Source organism: Cnephaeus nilssonii (assembly GCF_951640355.1).
Source record: "Cnephaeus nilssonii genome assembly, chromosome: 8".
In the NCBI taxonomy this organism is placed as follows: domain Eukaryota; kingdom Metazoa; phylum Chordata; class Mammalia; order Chiroptera; family Vespertilionidae; genus Cnephaeus; species Cnephaeus nilssonii.
In genome coordinates this window covers 87631028-87655171 of record NC_137079.1, presented here as the reverse complement: position 1 = coordinate 87655171, position 24144 = coordinate 87631028, and the positions used below count along the sequence as shown (strand labels likewise).

The 24144-nt window shown below is 41.5% G+C and overlaps 1 protein-coding gene across 6 annotated transcripts in view; it reads right to left on the bottom strand.

The window, feature by feature from the left end:
• The window catches only part of CDADC1 (cytidine and dCMP deaminase domain containing 1), an 86814-nt gene that overhangs the window by 40873 nt on the left and 21797 nt on the right, over positions 1 to 24144 (bottom strand). For 5 of the 6 annotated variants that reach the window (XM_079779620.1, XM_079779615.1, XM_079779616.1 and 2 more), the window contains 3 exons: positions 21671 to 21848; positions 12777 to 13346; positions 8199 to 8248 (listed from right to left, as the gene is read on the bottom strand). In XM_079779620.1, the coding sequence (XP_079635746.1) occupies positions 8199 to 8248; positions 12777 to 13346; positions 21671 to 21848 (798 nt within the window). The remainder of the gene's footprint in view (positions 1 to 8198; positions 8249 to 12776; positions 13347 to 21670; positions 21849 to 24144) is intronic. The other variant, XM_079779618.1, reaches the window with a different exon arrangement.

The following is a 24144-nucleotide window of genomic DNA, read 5'->3' as shown; positions in this document are numbered from 1 at the left end:
TGCCAGGCCTCTAGTCCTATATAATAATCCTATATAATAAAAGGGTATTATTCAAATCTACTGAACGGCAGAATGACCAGTCGCTATGACGCACACTGACCACCCAGGGGCAGACGCTCAATGCAGGAGCTGCTCCCAGCCAATCTCTTGGTCCCTTTCCCCAGCCGGAAGGCTCCAATCAGCAGGCTCTGATTGCCTGATGGTGAATGGGGAACCGGGGGTGGGTGCCAGTGGGGGGTGGGGCCAGCGAGCGGGTAGGAACGGCCAACCTCTCGGTCCCTCCCCACGGCCGGCTGGCATTCTTTCCCACAGGAGTGCCCACAGCTGCAGACAGTTGCTCCTCTCTTCTCCCCACCTGCTCCCTGAGGAGGAGGGAGAAGCCATCAGCAAGGTACCAAGCGTTGGTTAGGTGGGTTGTTGAGAAACCTGTCTCCTGATGCTGCTGAATTCTAACCCTGTTCAGAATTCCATGTTCTCTGCTTAAAGCACCTGATCTTACCCTCCTCAGTAGTGATGCGACCTGAAATCTAATGGAACCTTTTTGTGGGATGGGTTGTCATGCACCAGGACCCTGCAATTAGAATCCTCCAGCAAATGAACACAGTGAACATTCAGGCGTGACCAGAATGACCCTGATAGTGCCACTGGCCCCCTGGAACTCTCTCGGGCTTTGGGCCCACAACCCATCCCTTCCCTGAAAGAAATTCCACACAAAAGCACCTCCCGCGAACAGGTCTCCACTGGGGGGGAGCACAGCCTCCTACACGGGCTCGAAGTATATCCTGGGACAGGCCACCTTGGGTGCAAGATGGCAAATGGGGAACCAAGGGTGGGTGGCAGCAGGGGGCGGGGCCGGCTGCCGGAAGCTGGGGAAGGTGGCTCTGATTGCAGGCCAGGCCTAGGGACAGTACCTGTGCACAAATTTTGTGCGCCGGGCCTCTACTGTTGAAGAAGAGTGGTAAAAGCAGACATCTCATGTCTTGTTCCTAATCTTAAGGGAAATGTTTGTAGTTTTTATCCATCGAGTATGATGTTGGCTGTAAGTTTGTCATGTATAGCCTTTATTAGGTTGAGATAAGTTTCCTCCTCCCATTTTGCTGAGAGTTTTTATCATAAGTGGCTGCTGTATTTTACCAAATGCTTTTTCTGTATCTATTGTTATGATCACACAGTTTTTATCCTTCATTTTGCTTATGTGGTGTACACTTGTGTATTGATTTGCGAATATTATAACAACTTTGCATCCCCAGTATAAATCCCACTTGAAAATGGTGTATGATCTTTTTAATGTATTGTTAGGTCCGATTTGCTAAAATTTGGTTGAGGATTTTAGCATCTATGTTTTACTTTCTTCATAGTGTCTTTATCTGATTTTAGAATTAGGATAATGCTGGCCTTGTAAAATTGGAATAGTTTGAGAAAGATCGGTGTTAGTTCTTCCTTGAATGTTTGGTAAAATTCACATGTTAAGCCATCTGGTCTAAGACTATTAATTGTTGGGAGTTTTTTTAATTTTATTACTGCTTCAATTTCACCAGTTGTAATTTGTATATTCAGAATCTGTGATTCTTCCTGATTCAGTTTTGGAAAATTATATGTTTCTACCAATTTATCCATTTCGTCCAGGTTGTCCAATTTGTTGGCATATAATATTTTCTAACAATTTGTAATATTTTCTAACAATCCTTTGTATTTTTCTGATGTCAGTTGTTACTTCTCCTCTTTCATTTCTGAGTTTATTATTTGGGTCCTCTCTTTTTGTCTTGATGAGTCTGGTTAAAGGTTTGTCAATTTTCTTTTTAAAGAACCAGCTCTTGGTTTCATTGATCTTTTTGTACTGTTATTTTATATTCTATTTTGTTTGTTTCTGCTCTGATCTTTATTATTTCCTTCCTTTTACTCACTTTGGACTTGTCATTCTTTTTCCAGTACCTTTAGGTGTAAAGTTTGTCTATTTGTGATTTTCTGGTTTGAGGTAAGCCTGTAATGCTATGAATTTCCTTCTCAGAACTGCTTTTCTGTGTCCCAATCGTTTTGGGTTGTTGTGGTCTCATTTTCATTTGTTTCCAGGTATGTTTTCATTTCTTCTGTCATTGTTAACCCATTCATTGCTTAGTGACACACTATTTAACCTCCATGTCTTTGTGTGTTTTTCAGTTTATTTCTTGTGATTTGGTCCTAGTTTCATATCATTATGGCCAGAGAAGATGCTTGTTATGATTTCAATCTTCTTAAATATATTGAGATGTGTTTTCTCCTAGAAAATATCCCATATGCACTTAAAAGGAAGGTAAATTCTGCTGCTTTTGGGTTGAAATGCTCTGATGATATCAATTAAGTCCATCTGTTCTAAGTGTGTCATATAAGGCTGCCATTTACTGGTTGATTTTCTGTCTGGAAGATCTATCCATTGATATTAATTGGGGTGTTAAAATCCTTTGCTGTGACTGTATTACTGTCAATCTCTCTTTAATTCCATCAAGATTTGGTTTGAATATTTAGATATTCCTATGTGTGTTACATAAATGTTTACAGGGTGTATATCCTCCTGTTGGATAGCTCCCTTTATCATCATGTAATGTCCTTCTTTGTCTCTTACTATAGCCTTTGTTTTAACATCTATTTTGCCAAATGTAAGTATTGCCACCAATTTTTTCCCCTTTCCATTTTTTGTATGAAATATCTTTTTCTATCCCTATACATTTAGTCTGTGTGTATCCTTTGTTCTGAGGTGGGTTTCTTGTAAACAGTGTGTGTGTGTGTGTGTGTGTGTGTGTGTGTGTGTGTGTGTGTGTATTTATAAATAAAATAAATTTTATTTATTTATTTATTAGAGGCCCAGTGCATGAAATCCGTAAATGCCGGGGGGGGGGGGGTGGTCCCCTCAGCCCAGCCTGCACCCTCTCCAATCCGGGACAGCCCTCTCACAATCCAGGACTGCTGGCTCCTAATTGCTCACCTGCCTGCCTGCCTGAGTGCCCCTAACTGACCTCCTGCCAGCCTGGTCGCCCCCAACTGCGCCCCTGCCGGCCTGGTCACCCCTTACTGCCCCTCCTGCTGACCCGGTTGCCCCCGAATACCCCCCATCTGGGGCCTGGTCGCCCCTCACTGCCTACCCTGCAGGCCTGCTTGCCCCCAACTGCCCCCCTGCCGGCCTGGTCACCCCTCACTGACCCCCTGGCAGCCTGGTCACCCCCAACTGCCCCCTGCCAACCTGGTCACCCCCAACTGCCCCTCTGCTGGCCTATGCCCCCAACTGCGCCCCCCACACCCCCTGCAGGCCTGGTCACCCCACGCAGCCTGCTGTTCATTTGTTTGGTTGTCCCTCACTAACACCCCTGCTGGCCTGGTTGCCCAATGCAGCCTGCTGTTCAGTCGTTTGGTCGTCCCTCACTAACCCCCCTGCCGGCCTGGTCGCCCCACGCAGCCTGTTGTTCGGTCGTCCATCTGGTCGTTTAGGTCATGATGGCCCCTGGCTTTTTATATATTAGGAATGGTCTGGTTTTCTTATCTATTCACCTACCTCCGTGGTAGGCAAACTGCGGCTCGCAAGCCACATGAGGCTCTTTGACCCTTTGAGTGTGGCTCTTCCACAAAATACCACGGCCTGGGCAAGTCTATTTTGAAGAAGTGGCGTTAGAAAAAGTTTAAGTTTAAAAAATTTGGCTCTCAAAAGAAATTTCTGTCGTTGTACTGTTGATATTTGGCTCTGTTGACTAATGAATTTGCCGACCACTGACCTACCTTATGTCTTTTGATTGGAGCATTTAAGCCATTTACATTTAAAGTGACTATTGATAAATAAATCCTTATTGCCATTTTATTCTTTAACTATGTTCCTGTTTTTCTCCTCCTCCTCCTGCTCCTCCTCCTCCTCTTCCTCCTCCTGCTTCTAATTCTTAAAGTAGACCCTTTAACATTTATTGTTACCCTGGTTTGGTGATAACAAACTCATTTAGCTTTTTGTGATCTGGGAAGATCTTTATTTCTCCTTTGATTTTAAATGATAGCCTTGCCCTGGCCGGTGTGGCTCAGTTGGTTGAGCGTCCTTCCATGCACTGAGATGTTGCTGATTTGATTCCAGGTCAGAGCACATGCCCTGGTTGTGGCTCAAGCCCCAGTAAGGGTCCTGCAGGGACCTGTAGGAGGCAGTCAATCATGTTTATCTCTCACCTGATGTTTTCTCTCTCTCTCTCTCTCTCCCTTCCTCTCACTCTCTTAAAAAAGAAAGAAAGAAAGAAAAAGAATCAATAAATGATAGTCTTCCTGAATAGAGCAGTCTTCAATGTAGGTCCTTGCTTTTCATCACATTGCATATTTCATGCCAATTCCTTTGGGCCTAACATGTTTCTGTTGAGAAATCAGCAGACAGTGGTATGGGAACTCCCTTGCAAATAACTGTCTTTCTCTTGTGGCTTTTAAGATTCTCTCTTTGTCTTTAATCTTTGCCATTTTAATTATGATGTGTCTTGATATGGGCCTCCTTGGTTCCTTCTTGTTTGGGACTCTCTAAACTTTCTAGATTTGTGTGTCTTTTTCCTTCAGCAGGTAGGGAAGTATTTGCTCATTGTTTCTTCAAATAGGTTCTTGATCCCTTGCTCTCTCCCTTCTCCTTCGGGTATCGCTATGATGCAAATGCTGTCCTAAAGGTCCCTTAGGGTATCACTATGATGCTTCATGTTGTCCTAAAGGTCCCTTAAACTCTCATTTTAAAAATTCTTTTTGCTTTTTGCTGCTCTGCTTGTTGTTTTTTCTATCTTGTTTTCCAAACCATGGATTCAATCCTCTGCTTCATCCAGTCTTCTGTTTATTCCTCCCATTGTGTTACTTTATATACTGTACTAGAGGCCTGATGCACGAAATTCATGCACAGGAGGAGGGGGGGTGTCCCTCAGCCCAGCCTGCACCCTCTTGCAATCCAGGACCACTGGCTCCTAACTACTCACCTGCTTGCCTGCCTGATCCCCCCTAACCACTCTGCCTGCCTGATCATTCCTAACCACTCGCCTTCCTGCCTGATCGCCCCTAACCACTAAGCATGCCTGCCTCATCCCCCCTAACCACTTGCCTGCCTGCCTGATCACCCCTAACTGCTTGCCTGCCTGCCTGATAGCCCCTAACTGCTTGCCTGCCTGATCGCCCCAACCACTCGCCTGCCTGCCTGATCACCCCTAACTGCTCGCCTGCCGGCCTGATTGCCCCCTAACTGCCCTCCCCTGCCAGCCTGATCGCCCCCAACTGCCTTCCCCTGCCGGCCTGATCACCCCCTAACTGCCCTCCACTGTCGGCCTGATTGCCCCTAACTGCTCTCCCCTGCTGGCTTGATCACCCCTAATCACCTCTGCCTCAGCCCCCACCACTGTGGCTTTGTTTGGAAGGACATACAGAAGATGTCCAGTCTAATTAGCATATTACCCTTTTATTAGTACATATTCTTCATTTCTGACTGGTTCTTTTTTATGGTTTCTGTCCTTTTTCATGCTATTGAGCGCCCTTATAACCATTATTTCGAGCTTTATATTTGATAAATTGCTTGCCTCCAATTCATTTAGCTTGTTTTCTGGAGATTTCTCCTATTCTTTCATGCGGGGCATGTTTATTTGTCTCCCCATTTTGGCTGCCTCTTTATATTTGCTTCTATGTTAGGTAGATCTGCTTTGACTCCTAGTCTTCGTGGGGTGTCCCTTGGGCTCTGGTGTTGCAGTCTTCTTGATCACCTGAACAGGGTGCTCAGGGAATGTCCCTTGTGTAGGTTACGTGGGCCCTCCTGTTGTAATTGAGTCTTGATTGCTCTTGACCTGTTCATGCATGGGATTGACCCTCAGGCTGGCTGACTCTGAGGCTCAATCCCAACCATGGCATGAGAGCTGCTGTGCAGGTGACCACACAAAGTTGAATTTGCCTCAGTAGGGTTTGGTGCCTATAGAGATCTCTCTTTGGATATATTGCTTGTGAAGCTTATTGGAACTTTCTCTGTTGTTTTCTGGAGCTGGCCCCTAGGTCTCTTGGTTCTGGACCTCTTGAGAGGAACCCTGGTGCAGGTTAATGTTAGGTGCTACTGTGACTGGTGCTGGGCAACCTGTTTGTAGCTACCAGCGATCCACATTTTGTGGCTGGCCATGCGGGGCCTGAGTGCATGCAGGAAGGATCAAGCTACACACCAAGGCTGGCTTTTACCAGCACCAGGCCTGAGAGCAGGTCAGCAGAGTCCCAAGGCACCCCGAGACCTGCATCCACCAGCCTCTGCCTCTGGGCTGCCTGTTAGGCTCAGTCACAGGAAGAGCCTCTGGCTGCACTCCTCAGCAGGGTATAAGCTACACAGGGTGAGTGGAGGGGAAGTCCCGAGGGTGGGGCTGTTATTTTTATTTCCCCCCAGCTAATGGGGAGTGTTCCACCCAAGGAAGATGGCATCTTCGGTAGAGGCGAATGACTCACACAGGGATTCTGGTGGCTGTCCCTTCAGCTCCCTCCCCAAAGCCACAAACCCCAGTCTCCTCATGGGACTCGTCACTGCGAATGACGTTTTATGCGTTGGCCCTTTAAGAGGGTACCTGTATCTCTAGCCATCTCTCACTGGTGGACAGAAACCCCAGAGCTTTTCACAGCTAGATGTTATGTGGATGCCTCTATTTATTTTATTTTTTTTTTTTGGTTAATCCTCACCCGAGGATATTTTTCCCATTTATTTTTAGAGAGAGTGGAAAGGAGGAAGGGAGGATGAGGGAGAGAAACATCTATGTGACAGAGACACATCGATTGGTTGCTTCCTGCATGTGCCCCAATTGGGGCCGGGGATCAACCCTGAAACCCAGGTACGTGCCCGTGACCGGGATTCAAAACTACGACCCCTTGGTGCGAGGGCTGAAGCTCTAATCACTGAGCCACAATGGCCAGGACTCTGGGTGCCTCTCCTCAGCTCTGGTGCTCTAGCCCGGGGAGCCCAGGTAGGGGTTTAGACCCCACGCTTCTCAGGAGAACTGCCCCTTGCGGAGCCGAGATAACCCTCCAGAACCTCAGCTGCTGCCCCTAGGAGCAGGGCCAGCCCTTTTTGTGTCTCCACCCTTCCCACCAGTCTCAATGTGGGTTCTCCTGTAAATCCTTGGTTATGAGGTTTTTCTTCAGCTCATCTTTAGTTGGTTATTCAGGATGATTCTTATATAGTTTAGTTGTAACTCTGATTTGGTCCTGGGAGGAGGGGAGTTTAGCTCCCACCTACTCCACCGCCATCTTAGATCCACCCAAAGTTCTGTAGCCCAGATCAATGGCAGGGTTGGTTTCCTATGAGACTTCTTGCCTTGGTTTGTAAACAGACATCTTCTCCCTGTGTCTTCACCTGACCCTCCCTCCAGAAGCCACTGTGGCACTCTCTTGGCCTTCTGTGCAAGTCATTAATAATCTTTTATATGGATCACATGTTGAAATGATATTTATGGACAGATTAGATTAAAATACATTCTTAAGATTAATTCACCTCTTTCTAAATATGGCTTCTATAAAATTTAAAATTAAATATGTGGCTTGTCTTTTATTTCCGCTGCTTAGCACTGTGCTAGTGTATTCCACTATCCAAAAGATAAAGTCCAAACTCTCTACATGAAACACAGAGTTCTTCAGGGTCAAGACCAATTTCTTCTACCACATTATTAAACATATGACTCTGTACTCCAACATGCCAAATCACTTCCATTTTCCAATTCCCTCTCACACCCCTCACCTCTGCATGGTATCCTCCTAGTCTCACGAACTTGCTCTGCCTGGTGAATTCCTATTCATTCTTCAAGACAAATAGCATCTTATCTCCTCCAAGAATATTTCACTCATTTCTTCAAGCGAGTTAAGCTTGATCCTCTGAGCTTTCATGGTATCATGTTATAATCACTCTTACATACCAATCTCTTTTTCACTTCTCTCTGTATTACCAGATTACAGAAGGCCACGAAGGGCAGGAAATGTGGTCTTTAACTCCCCGCTGTACACTGTGGCACAGTGACAACCCTGTAGAAGGTGTTCAACAAATGTCTGCTAAATAAATGAATCTATCCATAAAATTGCTGAGGGAATAAACAAATGCTTATAGAACATAAAATCACCAATATAAAATATTAATGCCTCTGGGTCAACAAAATAATGTATTTAAGGCTGAAATATATTTAAAGAAAATCAAAGTTAAATGTTTAAACAATTAGTTTAATACTTACAGATTTTTTTTCTGCCCAAATGACTGCTCCAACTCCTATTTTATGATCCTCTGAAAGATAAATGGCATTTAACTCAGTAAAAAAATCAATGATTTGTTAGTTTCAGAACTATATTTTTCTAAAAATAATATAAACATATTTATTGGAACATAATTTCTAAATGTAGCAGCAATTCTTGACATCTCCCAAATTATAGAAAACCATTTAAAAAAGTACTTATAAGCATGCAATATGGTAAGTAGATACTAAATAACTAGACACTGTCACTACCAACCCAGTCACACATGATCTATATGTGGAGATCATTACAATGGCAGTGTCCAGGATCACAGCTCTAACCAGAATTGAGTGTAACTATTGATTCTCCACCAACAAGTCAGTTTCTAAATGACTATTTCTAATAGATGATAAAATTGATTGAAAAACAAGTTTCTGAACTAATGGATTTAATGTAATCACACAACTATCAAGTCTGTCTTCTACAATTTTTTATACTCTAATCATGAAAAATACATTTCATGCAAATGTTCTTGCTATGAAAAATGTTCAGATGTATAATACAAACATAAATAAATATTTATGGGCTTTCATATGTTTATATTGCTGGAAAGATCCATGAAGGGGATTTTGATGTAAACACTACATTGTCCTTTCCCTGACCTTCATAATTTGCCTTTGGGGAGGGGAAAAGCCCAGTTAATTACATGATGCTCATTTCTAAATCAATTGTAAGAGTATAATTTTCCTGCAGAACCAAAATGTCTGCAATAAATAAAGCTGTACTTCTTAAAACCATTAATATGAAACAAAATTTAAAAACCAAAAGAGAAATTCTACGTATAAAGGATTGACTTTTTCCTTCTACTAATACAAGGGTGAGTACAAATTTCTAAGAAAATTATACAGTAATTATGAAAACCATAGTATTTATCAAACTCTTAATAAGAGGCAAATATAGTAAAGTAGGTACATTTACACAAAGTAACAATCATCTGTGAACTTGGGCTAGAACATTTTCATATTGGTGAGGATTAAGCGAAATTGTGGCTTCATCCTATAATTTCCTTACAAGTAATCCTTCCAATGATAACATTTAAATACTTAACTTTTTTAGTAAAAGTACAGAGAAACTTTATTTCACTTACGTATTAAAAATTAGGATGCCTCATAAATAATTTTTAAAAGTTATGATACTGTAATAAAATTCCCCAACTTTAGTTAAAGCAAGCTCAGGTTTTTAAAATTATCTTATAAAGCATTTGCATAATTTGTTTGAAGCACTTTTTACCCATTGCCTCATTTTTTACCCTAAAGGTAAAGCACATAAAATTTCCTTTTCTAGATGAGAAAACAGGCAAAGAAATTAAGTAACTAAAATTTAGCCCTCTGAACCTAACCTACTTTGCCTTTCCTCTACCCCTCCTTTGACGTTAAGAATTTAATAACAAACATTTCCCTTCATTGAATGCCCGAGTATACAGTGGTGAGGAAAACAGAAGTCCTTATATTCATGAAACTTACAGTCTGTCTGGTGAGGAAGGAAGACAGGAACAAGGAAACACCTCTGTGCTGTGCTGTGCAGAAAATTAATACAATGCTGAGGAATAGAGTGTATGGGAGGAGGAGGGCTTACTCTATAGAGTGGAAAATGTCATAAAAGGGATTTTGGTGTAACCGAAATAGACCTTCAGAATAAAACATGTGGGGAAAAGAATATAATTATGGTTTTATGATAATTTCTAAGGCAAGTAGCAGAAGTTATAAACATAAGAGTATATTTGTCTGCAAAACTAAAACCTATATTGGACGTAAAATTATACTTAATACATGCATAAATCTGAAACAAAAAATAAAAAACTGAAATAGAAATTCTTCAGATTAAGAGCCTACTTTTCCTACCATCTACATTGAGTAATTTTCATGTTGTTTTTTTTAAAACTCGGGAGACACTTTTGTTTCAGTTTGGAGACAGACTAAACCTTGTCAAGAGGGGAAAAAATGTGACTTTCCACCAGCAATGCAACTCTACTGCTTATCTAAGGTTAGTCACACCACGAGAATATTCTTAACTTTGTATATGTTAAAATCAAAATGAAATTTCACCTATATTAGATTGAGTAGATTTCACTCAGCCCCAAAGTTGGCTGACAGATTAGTTAATTTCTCAAAAAGCTTTTCATGTCTGTAATTTTTACAGAAATTGCTCTGGTCATTCACAGTGTCTTCTTGTACACCTTTGAAGGAATGGCCAACTTCCAAATTCCCGAGACTCTGATCACTGAGTCAGATTAACGAGGGCTCTAGGACGCAGGCATGGTTACTTCAGCTCCCAGTTCTGTGGTGTTGTCAGGGTCTGCCCATGTGGTCTACAGGCCACTGTGTCAGAATCGCTGGCTGCTTGTTACAAAGGCAGCCTCCTGCCTCCCATGGGAATGCCCTAAACCAACCTCTCCATGGAAGGCGGGACGATGCAGGAATCTGTCTTTCTCATAAGCATTCCCTCTGTTAAAAGTTGAGAACCAATGAGTTATAACTTGAAACATTAAACTTTCTTGACTACTCCAACCTACTTTTGTCATCAACATTGTGGTTCAGGAGGAAGGCATAATCCTCAGCTTTGGAAAATGCTTAGTCTAATGGGAAATCAGGACCCCAAAAAAGCGATTAAAAAAATCACTTAAACCAGGTAGATAAGATGTATTGACTTCCAACTCTTCAATTGGTTCCCTTCCCCATGTGCCCTGACAGGGGCCAGGGATCAAACTTACAAACCAGGTACATGCCCTTGACTGGAAGCGCTGGCACTTGCTCTAACCACTGCGCTCACCACCCAGAGTTCTCTTTTTTTAATCCTCACCCAAGGACACCATTAGAAAAAGGAAGTAAGGGGAAGAGATGGGGGAGAGGAGGGAGAAAGAGAAGGATCGATGTGAGGGAGAAACTCAATCTGCTGCCTTCTGTATGTGCCCAACTGGGAATCGAACCCTCAAGTCATTTATCTGCCCTGACAGGGAATCGAACCAGCATCCTTTCCATGCATAGGACTATGCTCCAACCAACTGAGCCACTCTGGCTGAGCTAAAATAAAATTCTTTAATAAGAATCGAGTGTTTATTAAACCTGCTGCATGTCAAAGTTCCTTGCAAAACTTTAAAAACTTATAAGCCTTGGCCATACCCTTTAGGGATTTGGTTTAGTCTGGATTGAAATGTGAACATTTGTTTTTCAGGGATTCTGATATGCTGCCAGATGAGAGCCTCCGTTCTACTGAAATTACTTTGACCTGTGGTCTTTGTTTAGAATACATTGCAGGCCAGTGAAATTTATATGAACCTTTTCTTTCAAAAAACAATGTTTTTATTGATTTTTAGAGAGAGAGGAAGGGAAAGGGATAGAGAGATAGAAACATAGATGAGAGAAACATCATTCGGCTGCCTCCTGCACACCGCCTTCTGGGGATCGAGCGCACAACCTGGACATGTGCCCTGACCAGGAATCGAACCAAGATCTCTTGGTCGATGCTCAACCAACTGAGCCACAACTGAGCCTTTTCTGAAGACTTCCACAAAGAACTTCTTTCTTGAGATAAATTAATTTTTTTTTTACTATATTCCACTCATCAAATCTTACTCTATTGCTCCTCCTGCCTGCATTTTTTCTCTTATTTCAAAGTTGCATTTTAAAAAGTGATGATTCTTCTACTTTGAAATACTTTACATCTTATAAGATGTAAAAACAGTGGTCTATAATTGGAAATAGAGATGCCATCTTTTATTACAATAAAGAAAATCCCCAAGAAATATTTTTTGTTTTCACATATATGGCCATGCATAACTTAAAAAAGTAAAAAATGCTTAATTTCTCTACTTGCGATTGGAGACATACTAACTAGCAATAGGAAAAAATATGCCAATATTCTTTTACTTTGATCCTGCTAGTTATTTTGAATTCATACATTGCAAAGATATTTAAAGTTTTTATTAATATTGAGTACATATAAAATATTGAAGAGTTACCCTAACTGGTTTGGCTCAGTGGATAGAGCGTTGGCCTGTGGACTGAAAGGTCCCAGGTTCGATTCCAGTCAAGGTACATGCGTACCTTGGTTGTGGGCACATCCCCAGTAGGAGGTGTGTAGGAGGCAGCTGATCGATGTTTCTCTCTCATCGATGTTTCTAACTCTATTCCTCGCCCTTCCTCTCTGTAAAAAATCAATTAAAAAAAATATTGAAGAGTTAACAAAAATGAATGATTTGGTTCCCTCTCTCTTTTTGTTCCATCTCTAGTGGAGGGATCATGAACAGTGAAATGATAAAAACAAGAAGCAGAAAGAAGGGCCTAAATAATCAGGGAATGTAGCACCAAATTATAAGGCCACAAGGAATCCTAAAACCGCTCTGAGGAAGAGTTGTCTACTCAAGGGTCTCACTAATTTCTATGTGTTGTACATATGACCAGCAAAACTCAGTATCTGAGAGTAAATGAGTTCTACCACAGATGAGATGAACCCAACTTTACTTCTGAGATAAATACAACCAAATGATAAACCCCAATACATGAACCAAGCATATAACTTACCAGTTCGATATGCCAATAACCTGGCCTGAACCATGCAGTGCCTTGCAATTTCTTGTGGCAAACTTTGATTGTGAATTTCATTACTCTGTTCAGTCTTGTCACAATAAAATCCGTAGTGTTTACAGCTGGGCACACTGGAAGCTACTGTGGCCAAAAGTAGAATAAGGTCTTTCATGTTTTGCCTTAGATTGCTAAAGTATGGATTTTCACATAGATTCTCCAAACCTATAGTCATCAGCATCTGCTTATGTAGTTCTTCATTTGAAACAAAAAATAACATTTCATATTCTTTTATTCTTTCTTGTCTACATTTGGAATAAAAGTCAATGTTAGTATCTGGAAATGTTTTTGCCATTTTTTGAATAAAGTCACATTTATAAGAGGTTTCCTCTACAAATTGCATCATACAACACACCAAAGGCTGAAGCAAGACACACACATGGGCCCTACTGTTTGATTTCAATCTTTCCACTGCTTTGGCATCTAACTTTGCATCTTCAGAAGTAGAAGCCTCAGAAAGCAAACTTATTTCTGGATCAGCAGGCCAATATGAAATTCGGTTAACTCCAGCTGAAATACAGAATATGAAAGGTAGTTATCAGATACATTCTGAAATTAAGGGCTTTCTTGATAAATTGACCATATCACTGCAGTAGATCCAGAGATCCCAATATAATAAATGCCTATTACCAAGTCACCAATGACATAGCCTATTGGCAAACCATGGCTCACAGGCCATATCCAGCCCATTGCCTATTTTGGCATGGCTTGCAGGTTAAGGACATATTTTATTCTTTTAAATAGTTGGAAACACAAAAAACAAGAATATTTTGTGACACGTAAAAATTATCTGAAATTCAAATTTAACTGTCCATAAATAAACTTTATTGGGACACAGACCATTCATTGACACAATCTCTGGCTGCTTTTGCACTACAATGGAGTAGCTGAGTTGAGAGCTGAGCAGCTGTATAGACACCATGTGGCACACAAGGCCTAAAATATTTATTATCTGACCCTTTACAGGAATAGTTGGCCAACCCCTCACAAAGCCCAGGGCATGTATTTTGGAATCATTGGCCTTGCCAAGTGTGGTCCCAAAGCCCAGTGCTGGAACTATATACATACCAGAGTCCTACAAGTAATCAACGGCTGCTTTTAGAGATATTATACTAGTAGCCGACAACTAACAGTGTCTAGAGTTTTGTATCTGAAATAAACTAAGCAACCTGCATCAATAATGTACCTGTACTCTGAATTCTTTCTCTGGGAAGCTATTCTATGAAAATATTCTAAACAGAGACTAAAAAAAAAAAAAAAGCATGGATATTCTATATAGTGCAGCATTGTTTAAAACAGTAAAGACATAGAACAAACTAAACAGATAAAATAGGGGAATGATTAAACAGATTAGGATCTTCCTCATAACAAAATATTATACAGTTATCCAAAATGTCCACAAAGAACTTACAATTTGAGGACAGCAGTGGGGAGGGGAACAATATTCATTTTTTTAGGTCCACAAAATTAAAGACAGAACAACAAACTAGAAGGAACATTTTTAATCAATGTGATAGAGGAAAGGTTAGTAATCTTGAATATACAGAGAAGATTTTAATTTATTAAAAGCATATACAGGTATAAATTGATAAGAACAAGGCCTCAAAAGAATCCAAAGATATGAACAATTTATAAAAGAGAAAACAAAACTGGGTAACATAGGAAAAAATATTTTAATTTGTATTTCAGAATGAACAATGAGATGCCTTATCCAGAATGAAGCACTGAATTGCTCATCAGTGTTTTACAACAGAGACTCCTTTGCTAGTATCTCATGTAACTGCAGCTGAGAGAGACAGTTTTTATGGCTGTGTCCAGAAGTGACTGGACGGTTGGCCCACAGGGTGTTGTGCATTCAAAGTAACAGATGAACCAAATAAAGTCTTAGTTGAATTAACACACATTTCTATCTGTTCCCTGTTACTTCTAACTCTTGCTGAGACTTGATCTGTAAAGCAATTTTGAAAGCCTCAAAGCTAATGTCAGAATGTTCCCTCTGGCTGCATTTCACCTGCCCTCAGTTGGAGTTCTCAAAATCCATTTCCTCACCAGCAGTGCTGGTCAGTCTTTCATCTAAACATCCTGGTTGCTTCTAGTAAACCTGATTCAAGGAGAAGAGGGGATGACCAATCTTTAAACAAATATTCACATACCAGTGGCAAATGCTACTGCAGAAATTTTCCAATTTTGTTGTCTCAGACCCAATTACACTCTTTAAAATTAATGAGGACCCCAATGAGGTGTAGATTATATCTACTGATATATACTGTATTCGAAAATGAAAACAAAAATGTAAAAATATTCACTAAAAAAAACAACCAACAATAAAGAACCTACAACACATAATTATAAACTAGAGACCCAGTGCATGATTGAATCATGCACGTGTAGGGTCCCCTACACGCTTTCGCTTTTCGCGGTGGAGCTGGGCGCCTGTCCGCTGGTACACCAGGCCTTTCAGAAGCCTCCGGCTCGGCGGAGGCTTCTGAAAGGCCTGGTGCAGGAGCAGACAGGCACCCGCTCCCCCACTTTTGATGGTTCGCGGCCGCTGAGGGGGGCTACCCTGCTGTTGAGAGGCGCAGGGGGCGGGACTCCCGCCCCCTGCGCCTCTCAATGGCCGCTGAGGGGGGCTGCCGCGGACACCTGGCTACCCTGCTGATGAGAGGCGCAGCTGGGTGTCCGCGGCAGGCCCCCTCAGCGGCCGTGGATCTGGCCTTTGAGAGGCGCAGGGGGCGGGACTCCCGCCCCCTGCGCCTCTCAACAGCAGGGTAGCTCCCCTCAGTGGCAGCGGATCTGTGCCTCTCAATGGCCGGATAGGCCACCCCGAGTCCCGCCCCCCAGCCTCCCACCGCCCAATCGTGGGCGTAGCGGAGTGGTGGTAATTTACATGTTACTCTATTAATTAGATAGGACTAGTGGCCCAGTGCACAACATTCATGCACTGGGCGGGGGGGGGGGGGGGTGGGGGGGCGGGAGGGGAGGTCCCTCAGACCGGCCTGCACCCTCTCGCAGTCCGGCAGTCGGACATCCTTAGCACTACCGCAGAGGCAAGAGAAGCTCCCACCACCACCGCTGCGCTCACCAGTCGTGAGCCCGGCTTCTGGCTGAGCAGCACTCCCCCTGTGGGAGTTCACTGACCACCAGGGGGCAGCTCCCACTTTGAGCGTCTGCCCCCTGGTGGTCAGTGCATGTCATAGCGACCGGTCGTTCCTCCATTTGGTAAATTTGCATATTAGGATTTTATTATATACTAGAGGCCCGTTGCACGAAGAGATTGGCTTCCCTTGGCTTCCAGCACCGGTTTCCTTTGGCACCTGGGACCCAGGCCTTCTTCGTCTTCGCTGCAGACTCCGGCCGGAGTCTGCCGTCGTCTTCATCTTTGCTGCAGACTCCAGCTGGAGTCTGCCGTCTTCATCTTTGCTGCAGACTCCGGCCAGAGTCTGCCGTCTTCGCTGTGGCCTGAGTGCTGCTCCTATAGATCCCTTCACCCCCGCCCTCCCTCTCATAGCAGACGTCCTGCCCTGCCCGGCCACTCCATGCCTGGAGCAGCTGGGCAGCCGCCATCTTTCTCCTTCTAATTTGCATATTCCCTCCTGATTGGCTGGTGGGCATAGCGGAGTGATGGTCGATTTGCATGTTTCTCTTTTATTAGTGTAGAGTATAACATAGCTTAATGAAAAATAACTATATTTTCCAAAACTGCAACAGAAACTAGTATAGGAGAATGACACTGCTTTAAATTTTTACATATCTCTTTATTATCTGGCTTAATAGAAGACATCTTGATTCTCAAATCTGTTGCTGCTTTCAATCTGCTGCAATAGGATGTTTTGTTGAAGTATATGAAAAGTATCCAGCCTCACACAGATGTGTAGTTGAAAAAGAAGTATTTTAACAGCCATTTCAAATAGTTGTCAATATTCTTCTTTGACACCACATAAAATTTTAAGAAAAGATAGTGTCTTAAAAATCATAAATTTTTTGTTCTCTTATGTTAAATTCCATTATTTTTTAAAAATTCTATTCATTAATACCACCAATCTCATCCAGAAGAGTCTTTAAGTCTGGGAAGCTGTAAGCTCATGATGCCAAGTTTTTCAAAATTTTCACTTGAAAACTCAAATTTTATCATTGACAACAAATACTGTCAGTTGTTTTCCTGGAAGTGAAAGATTCACTTAACGCATTTTTGAGATAATGTCTGTCAAATAGCCAAGTGTTTATAGCTTGTCAGATCACAGTGTTCCATGAAAAAAATGGATAATTCAGTTCATAACTCAAACATTTGCATAGGTAGTTTTCCATAAGGCAACCTTCATACTTAAGTTTGTAGCAAAAGTGCTTTATATCTACCTCTTATTTTCTCACACAGAATATTATAAACATGTGTACTCAAGGGTTGGGATTTAATAAAATTAATAATTTTTATTGTTTCACCAAAGACATTCTTACATGAAACCTCACAAAGACTACTAGTACCTTGTTTGTTATTAGGCAACAGTTTTGAGAGGAGTTAGAAACAGGATTAGGCAGACAGGTAAGGGGTGGAAGAAGGAGGAAGTATGGACATGACCATTGGAGCCAGCTAAAATTGTAACAATTCCAGGGCAGGAGAAATAGGGAAACTGAGACAGGAAAGTTAAAACAGTTTGGGCAATTTGCAGCCAGCTTGTAACTAACAAACCATTATCTTCCCCAGCCAAGGACACAGAGCAAATGGTTAAATAAAAACCTCCCTGATGAGAGAATGCAAAAAAGGAGGAGGAAAGGGGAAAGGAAAAAAAGGCCATTTTATTCCCTAAGCAGAGAAGCCAGGAGTCTGAAAGCTTGGCAATATAAAGTTGCCAGGTGCTTCTCATGCATTCTGGGAAGGCCACGACAAAGTAAAAAAGGGGCCTTGAGAATTAATCTGTCCCAAATAGTCAGCAGAGGAATTTTGAAACCTATAGGCAGGAGGGTATATAATTCCTCACACCCCCACCCAACTTGCTCTTCAGATTAGCCGAGAGCCCATGAACACTTCATGAGCCAGATGTATACATTTGCTTGTTTTGCTTTTGCTTTTTCAATAAAGATTCATGCTTTAATTGCTTTAATAAATTGGCTTTTCACAACACAGTCAGGGTCTCTCATATAAATTAATCCTCTCTGGTATTGGTGAGAGGTACCTATAACAAAATCATAGGAATGCTGGTCTTGCAGAAAAACAGAACTCCACAAGACAAGAATGCTTATCTTACAGGTGCAAAAGGTTGCAAGAGATAGGGGAGGAAGAGAAAAAGAGGAGGGGGAGCACCAGGTGGATTTTAAAATTGTTGGTGGATAAAGAAGATAGAGGGAACCAATCAGAAAGCGACCTGGGTAAAGAACAGGCTTTGGGTAAATATAATATCCCTAGATTAATGAGCCTTAGTGGCAACCCATTATTGGGACCTCTCCCTATGTGGGGAGTTTGTATCTGCTTATAATAAATTTCCACACATTTACTTAAATCTTCTAGTCCTTGATTTTTATTCTTCAATTTAATGAGAGACACGATCCCAGGAAGAACATCGGCTCACCGTTCGGGAATCAGCTTTACACACCACTGTTTTGGTACTATTAGGGTAAATTTAGTAGTAATATGAAAACGTTTTTGACCTTGTGGAACATCAGGAGTCCACAGACCACACTTTGAGAACCACTGTAATATGGAAATATTTTCTATGTATCTGATGTAACAATTGTAACTAAAGCAATTTAGCAATAGCATGGAGTTAAACTAAGCCACTTCCCAAGATACAAACCTAATCTAATACAGCAAATTCATTTATATACTAGTGACCCAGTGCACGAATTCGTGCACATTGAAAGGAAATTAATTAGAAGAAATATTTTAATATTGCTATTTGCCCTTTCTCTATAATAGAAGTGTCAACCAAATTCATGATGAACAATGACAGATCAAAACACACATGTGCGATTGGCGCCAGTGAGAACTTTATATGTATCGCGCATGCCCAAGTCAACTTAGCCTTTTATAGATATAGAATAAACTTGCTTAATTAGACATGCTTTCTGATTTAGCTAAACTTTTTCCAGCCCAGTGAAGCACCCCAACTTCTCTTTCAGGTAATTGTCAGCAACACAGCCGTAAATATCAACATGAAGCAGATTATTATTGTAGATCATGCAGGGAGAACAAAGGGTAAAATATTTAACTGAAGTAGTGTTTGACTATATTCTGCACAGTGAGAAAACCTAAAGTCATTTTCAAGGTCCACCGTTTCTTACTTCTTTTCAGTGGGTCAAGTTTCTAAACTTTCTAAATCTCTGTTTTCTGGCTAATGAAAAGAAAATAGGATTCCACCAAGTCTCCTATCTATCTACTCCAGGACTTCTGTGAGGATCAAATGAGGTGAGGCACAGGAAAACGCTTCACAGACATTTGGTTACAGTGTGAAATGCTTGCACCTGGCTATAAAGCAAGTTGTGTTCCTGGGCTGAAGAAACTGGAAGGAGGCTAGTCGTTGCTAGGGAGAGGAAGCTGGGCGTTGTTATGTGACATCATTACCGGGCTCCCATAGCCACTGTTTCGGGTTGGGCTGGGCTATGGGCCGCATTTTGCGCCATGGGGTCCCCGGCAGCATCGGCTGCAATTTGGTGGGCTGTCGCTTCGGGGTGGTGGCGGAGCCGGTGTCCCCCTTGGGGGAAGCCGAGTGTTGCTTTGTGGGTGCCAGGTCCATGCTGCCATGTCTCTGTAAATGTCAAGTGCACGTCACAGCAGCTCCTGTGTTGACTGTCTGCTCCCTGGTGGTCAGTGCGCGTCATAGTGACCGGTCAGACAGTGGGAAGGGCACTTAGCATATTAGCCTTTTATATATATAGATGGGTCTAACACTAACAAAAGCATTTCTATTGTAGGTTCTTCCTGATTTTCCACACTTTCATTATCTCTCTTGGCAGGTTCAAGGCTATTAAGTGCTTACAGCAAACATGTCAAACTCACAGTCTGTATGACATGCTTGGAACTCAACACAAAACACAAGACAAGAATCAAGGTCACGACTTCCTTCAGTAACACTTTCACAGTCTTCCTTTCTATATCAATGTCACTTTGAATCCTACTTCATACCCTGCCTAATGCAATAGTCTATTAATCATGCTCTTAACCTCTTATCTTTTCATGTTCCAATTCAATAACAAAAAAATATAAATAATAATTTCAATCATATTACTCCTGCTCAGAAATCTTCAGTGGCTGACTCCACATTATCTTATATAGTATTTATAGGTCAATTAACACAAGTGATAAAGTAAATATCCAATCTGCCCAATTAACTGGGAAAAGAAGAAAAAAATGCTACCATCATCTTACCTATCAGTTATCCACGTTCAACCATTGTCTACCAATATTAAATGGAAAATTCCAGAAATAAACAATTCACAAGTTTTAAATTGTGCGCCATTCTGAATAGTGTAATGAAATCTCTCCTATCCCACTCCATCTCATCCTAGACATAAATCATCCCTTTGTCCAGTATCTCCACACTGTAAACACTACCCGACCAATAGTCACTTAGTAGCTGTTTAGGTTATCAGATCTACTATTGCAGAATCATTGTATCTATCACAGTGTTTGTGTTCAAGTAACTCTTACTTTAACTTAATAATGGCCCCAAAGCACAACAGTGATACTGGCAATTCAGTTAGGCTAAAGAGAAGTGGTGAAGTGCTTCCTTTAGGAGAAATGGTATGGCTGCATAGGGAAAAAAACAACATATATAGGGTTTAATACAGTAGTTTGAGACATCCACTGAGCATCTTGGAACATAGCCTCCATGGATAAACTACTGTACAGGGGTTATAAATGCCTAGTATATTAAGCCACTGAAATTTTAGTGTTTTATTTGTTATTAGAGGCCCGGTGTGGTGGGGTCCCTCGGCCTGGCCTGCAGACATCCCCCGAGGGTTCTCAGATTGCGAGAGGGCGCAGGCCAGGCCGAGGGACCCCACCAGTGTACGATCGGGGCCGGGGAGGGACCAGGCTCCAGGGTGTGTCCGGCCCATCTCGCCCAGCCCCGATCAGCCGGACCCCAGCAGCAAGCTAACCTACGGGTTGGAGCATCTACCCCCTGGTGGTCAGTGCATGTCATAGCTACCGGTCAAATGAATGGTCTGACACTTAACACATTAGGCTTTTATTATATAGGACTAGAGGCCCGGTGCACGAATTGGTGCATGGGTGGGGTTCAGCCGGCCCATCCTGATCGGGGCCGATCAGACCGGGCCATCCAGGCTGAGGCGATGTGAGAGGTTAGCTGGCTGCCCCCGCCCCCAATCAGGGGGGGACCTATGGGGGACCGGGCCAGCTGGGGGGAGGGGCCTTGGGCAATTGGTGGGCCGGCCCCACCCCCAATCAGGGTGTAGGGGGGCCAATCGGGGGTGGGTCCGGCTGGGGGGATGGGCCACGGATGGTTGGCCAGCCAGCCCTGCCCCTGATTGGTGTTGGGGGGGGGGCCAATCGGGCACAGGGGTGGCTGGGGGGAGGGGCTGTTCCCACCCCCTGGTCAAATTCCCAGTCAAACTCCCGGTTGAGGGGACAATTTGCATATTAGGCTTTTATTATATAAGATAGCAGCTCATTTCAGTCTACTATTACATGAAGCATCATCTAACTAATTAGTGACAGAGCTGAGACCAGAATACAAGCTTTCTGACTTCTTATAGCATATAAAACTATCTTTAGATATATATATTTCTAAAGTACCTCTGTGGTACTTATGCAATTTGTTTCCACTGACTGTTCTCAGATAAATGTTAGTAATCCCCAACAAAACCTTATCTACACTTACCATTTACAATCATTTTCAAACAAGCAGAACATGGCTTTCTGGAAAAATAAAGATCACAGTTTTTCAGCCTTGACCCATGTTTTATAAGAGCAATTTTCCCAGCATGTAACTCTTCACTTGAACAGTGAAGATCAACAATTTTCATGTTTCTCACCACCACAAGACCAGTTTTCTTCACCTACATTAAAACACAAAATAATAATTTATTAGTTATAAATGCTAAGGATCATATCATGGATTATACTTTATTTATTAATAACATGAAATTTTACTTCGTTCATTACCTGAACAGGTTAAACAAAAGCATATTTTTCATTAGGTCCCCAAAATTTTTTGAATATTTAATGCTGACTTTATACCAGAAATGTTTTAAATTTATGATTTCTTAATCAATTAAGCATTTAATTCTCATTAATAAAGTCCTAGTGAGAAATGAATACATTTTGACCTATTAAAAGGCAAGAACCAAGTTGATTTGACTTTTTTTCTTATAGCATCTAGTCTAGGACTATTTTTAGTATTAAGCTTCTAGATGGTCATAAAAAAAATTTTAGAAAACTGATTTTACACATGAATAAGTAAATCATGCAAAGTTTACACAACTTTCTGAAAGACCCACAGATGGTACACGGCAGAACTAAAGGAGAGGTAGTCCTAATTTTTAAAATATTTAAAATACTGATTAAAATTCTCAACTTCTTTCATAAAAACAATTTTTAACATGATGGCAGTCTAGATTAATTTGGTTCCACTTCCAACAAATATATTGATTATTTATAATAAAAAATGTTTTTACATGCACAGTCAAGCTCAAAAGAATAAAAAACATACTTCAGGTATTAGAAAGGCAGCGAGAACTCAAAGCCAGAGCAGTAACCTCAGCATTTTCCCACCCACAGGTGGCGGATTGGGCTAACTCTGCTTTCAAGTCCTGAAGGTTGCGGTTCTTAAGAGTTGTTACTGTAAACATAACGTGTCCTAACTAATACAGATACTAGTAGAAAAAGCTGGTGTAACAACATTAATATAAGATAAAACCGACTAAGATAAGAGTCAGTTCTATGTAAGGCACAAAACAGTCTCAGCTGTTTTCAGTGTAAGACTGCAGTTAGGCAAGTAAACCTGATCCTTGGGTTCTGGACTAATTGTTACAGCATGAGGGGAACTTGTCTCCCTGGTCCCTTTCAAAGCAATTTTACTCTACAGTTATACCCAACAGGACACATTTAAAATCATTTTAAACATCAGACCAATGTTATATTAACTAAAATAGTCAAGTTTCATTTCAGCTATGAGGATAAATGTTTGACACTATGGAGAATATTTTGTAAAATGCCTAAAAAAAGGTATAAATAAGATTTTATAGAATTCCATTTTTGAGTTAACCAACCATGTCCTAAACTATAGCAACATTTAAAAGGAATACAAAAATCTTTCAGTTATAATATTTATAACCAAAATACATCTATTATATTAAAAATCTATCTATATTGGCTTTTAAAATAAGCTTTAAATTTACCTTGAATTTGTGAAGTCTTTCCCTTCCCATCCCCAAACTTTCTGGAGTTTTATGTTTCTCAATTACAAAGTATATGTGAGTATCTACTTCTGAATACTTCCAGCAACTTTTTTTTTTTTTAATTGTAACTTAGGAGCCCTAGCAAGTTTGGCTCAATGAATAGAGTGTCAACCTGTGGACTGAAAGGTCCCGGGTTCAATTCCACTCAAGGGTGCATATCTCAGTTGCAGGCTCGATCCTAGCCCTGGTTGGGGCACATGCAGAAGGTAACTTATCAATGTGTCTCTCTCACATCGACATTTCTCTCTCTCTAACTCTCCCCCTTCCTCCCACTCTCTTTAAGAAAAAATAAAATTGTAACTTAGGAAAAGAACTGGTGAGGCCTTATCAAAAGATGTTACCATGCTAGAGCTCATTTTATTAAACTGAACCAATTGTGACCAATGGAAATGGCTGCAATTAAGTGATTTTAGTTTTAGGATTTCTGTTAAGTGCACAGAAATAAAGCCAGAAACCTTGACCACAAAAGACTTTTTAAAAAATTGTTACTCATAACCAATTTATTTTTTTTTAGAAAAACTTTTTAAAAGATCCAAGTTTATCACTTTTTAAAAATATAACTTTATTGTTGAAAGTATTACAGATGTCGCCTTTTTTCTCCCCATTTCCCCCTCCTCCCTGATCCCACCCTCTATCCAGGCCTTTGCGCATTACTGTCTGTATCTAGGGTTATACATATATGCATAAAATTTCCTTGGTTAATCTCTCACTTGCCACGACCCTTCCCCATCTGAGATTTGACAGTTTGTTGCAAGCTTTCATGTCTCTGGATCAATTTTGTTCATCAGTTTTTGTTCATTAGATTCCACACATAAGTGAGATCATGTGATACTTTGATTCCTCTGACTGGCTTATTTTAATTAGCTTAATACTCTCCAGGTCTCCTCATGCTGAA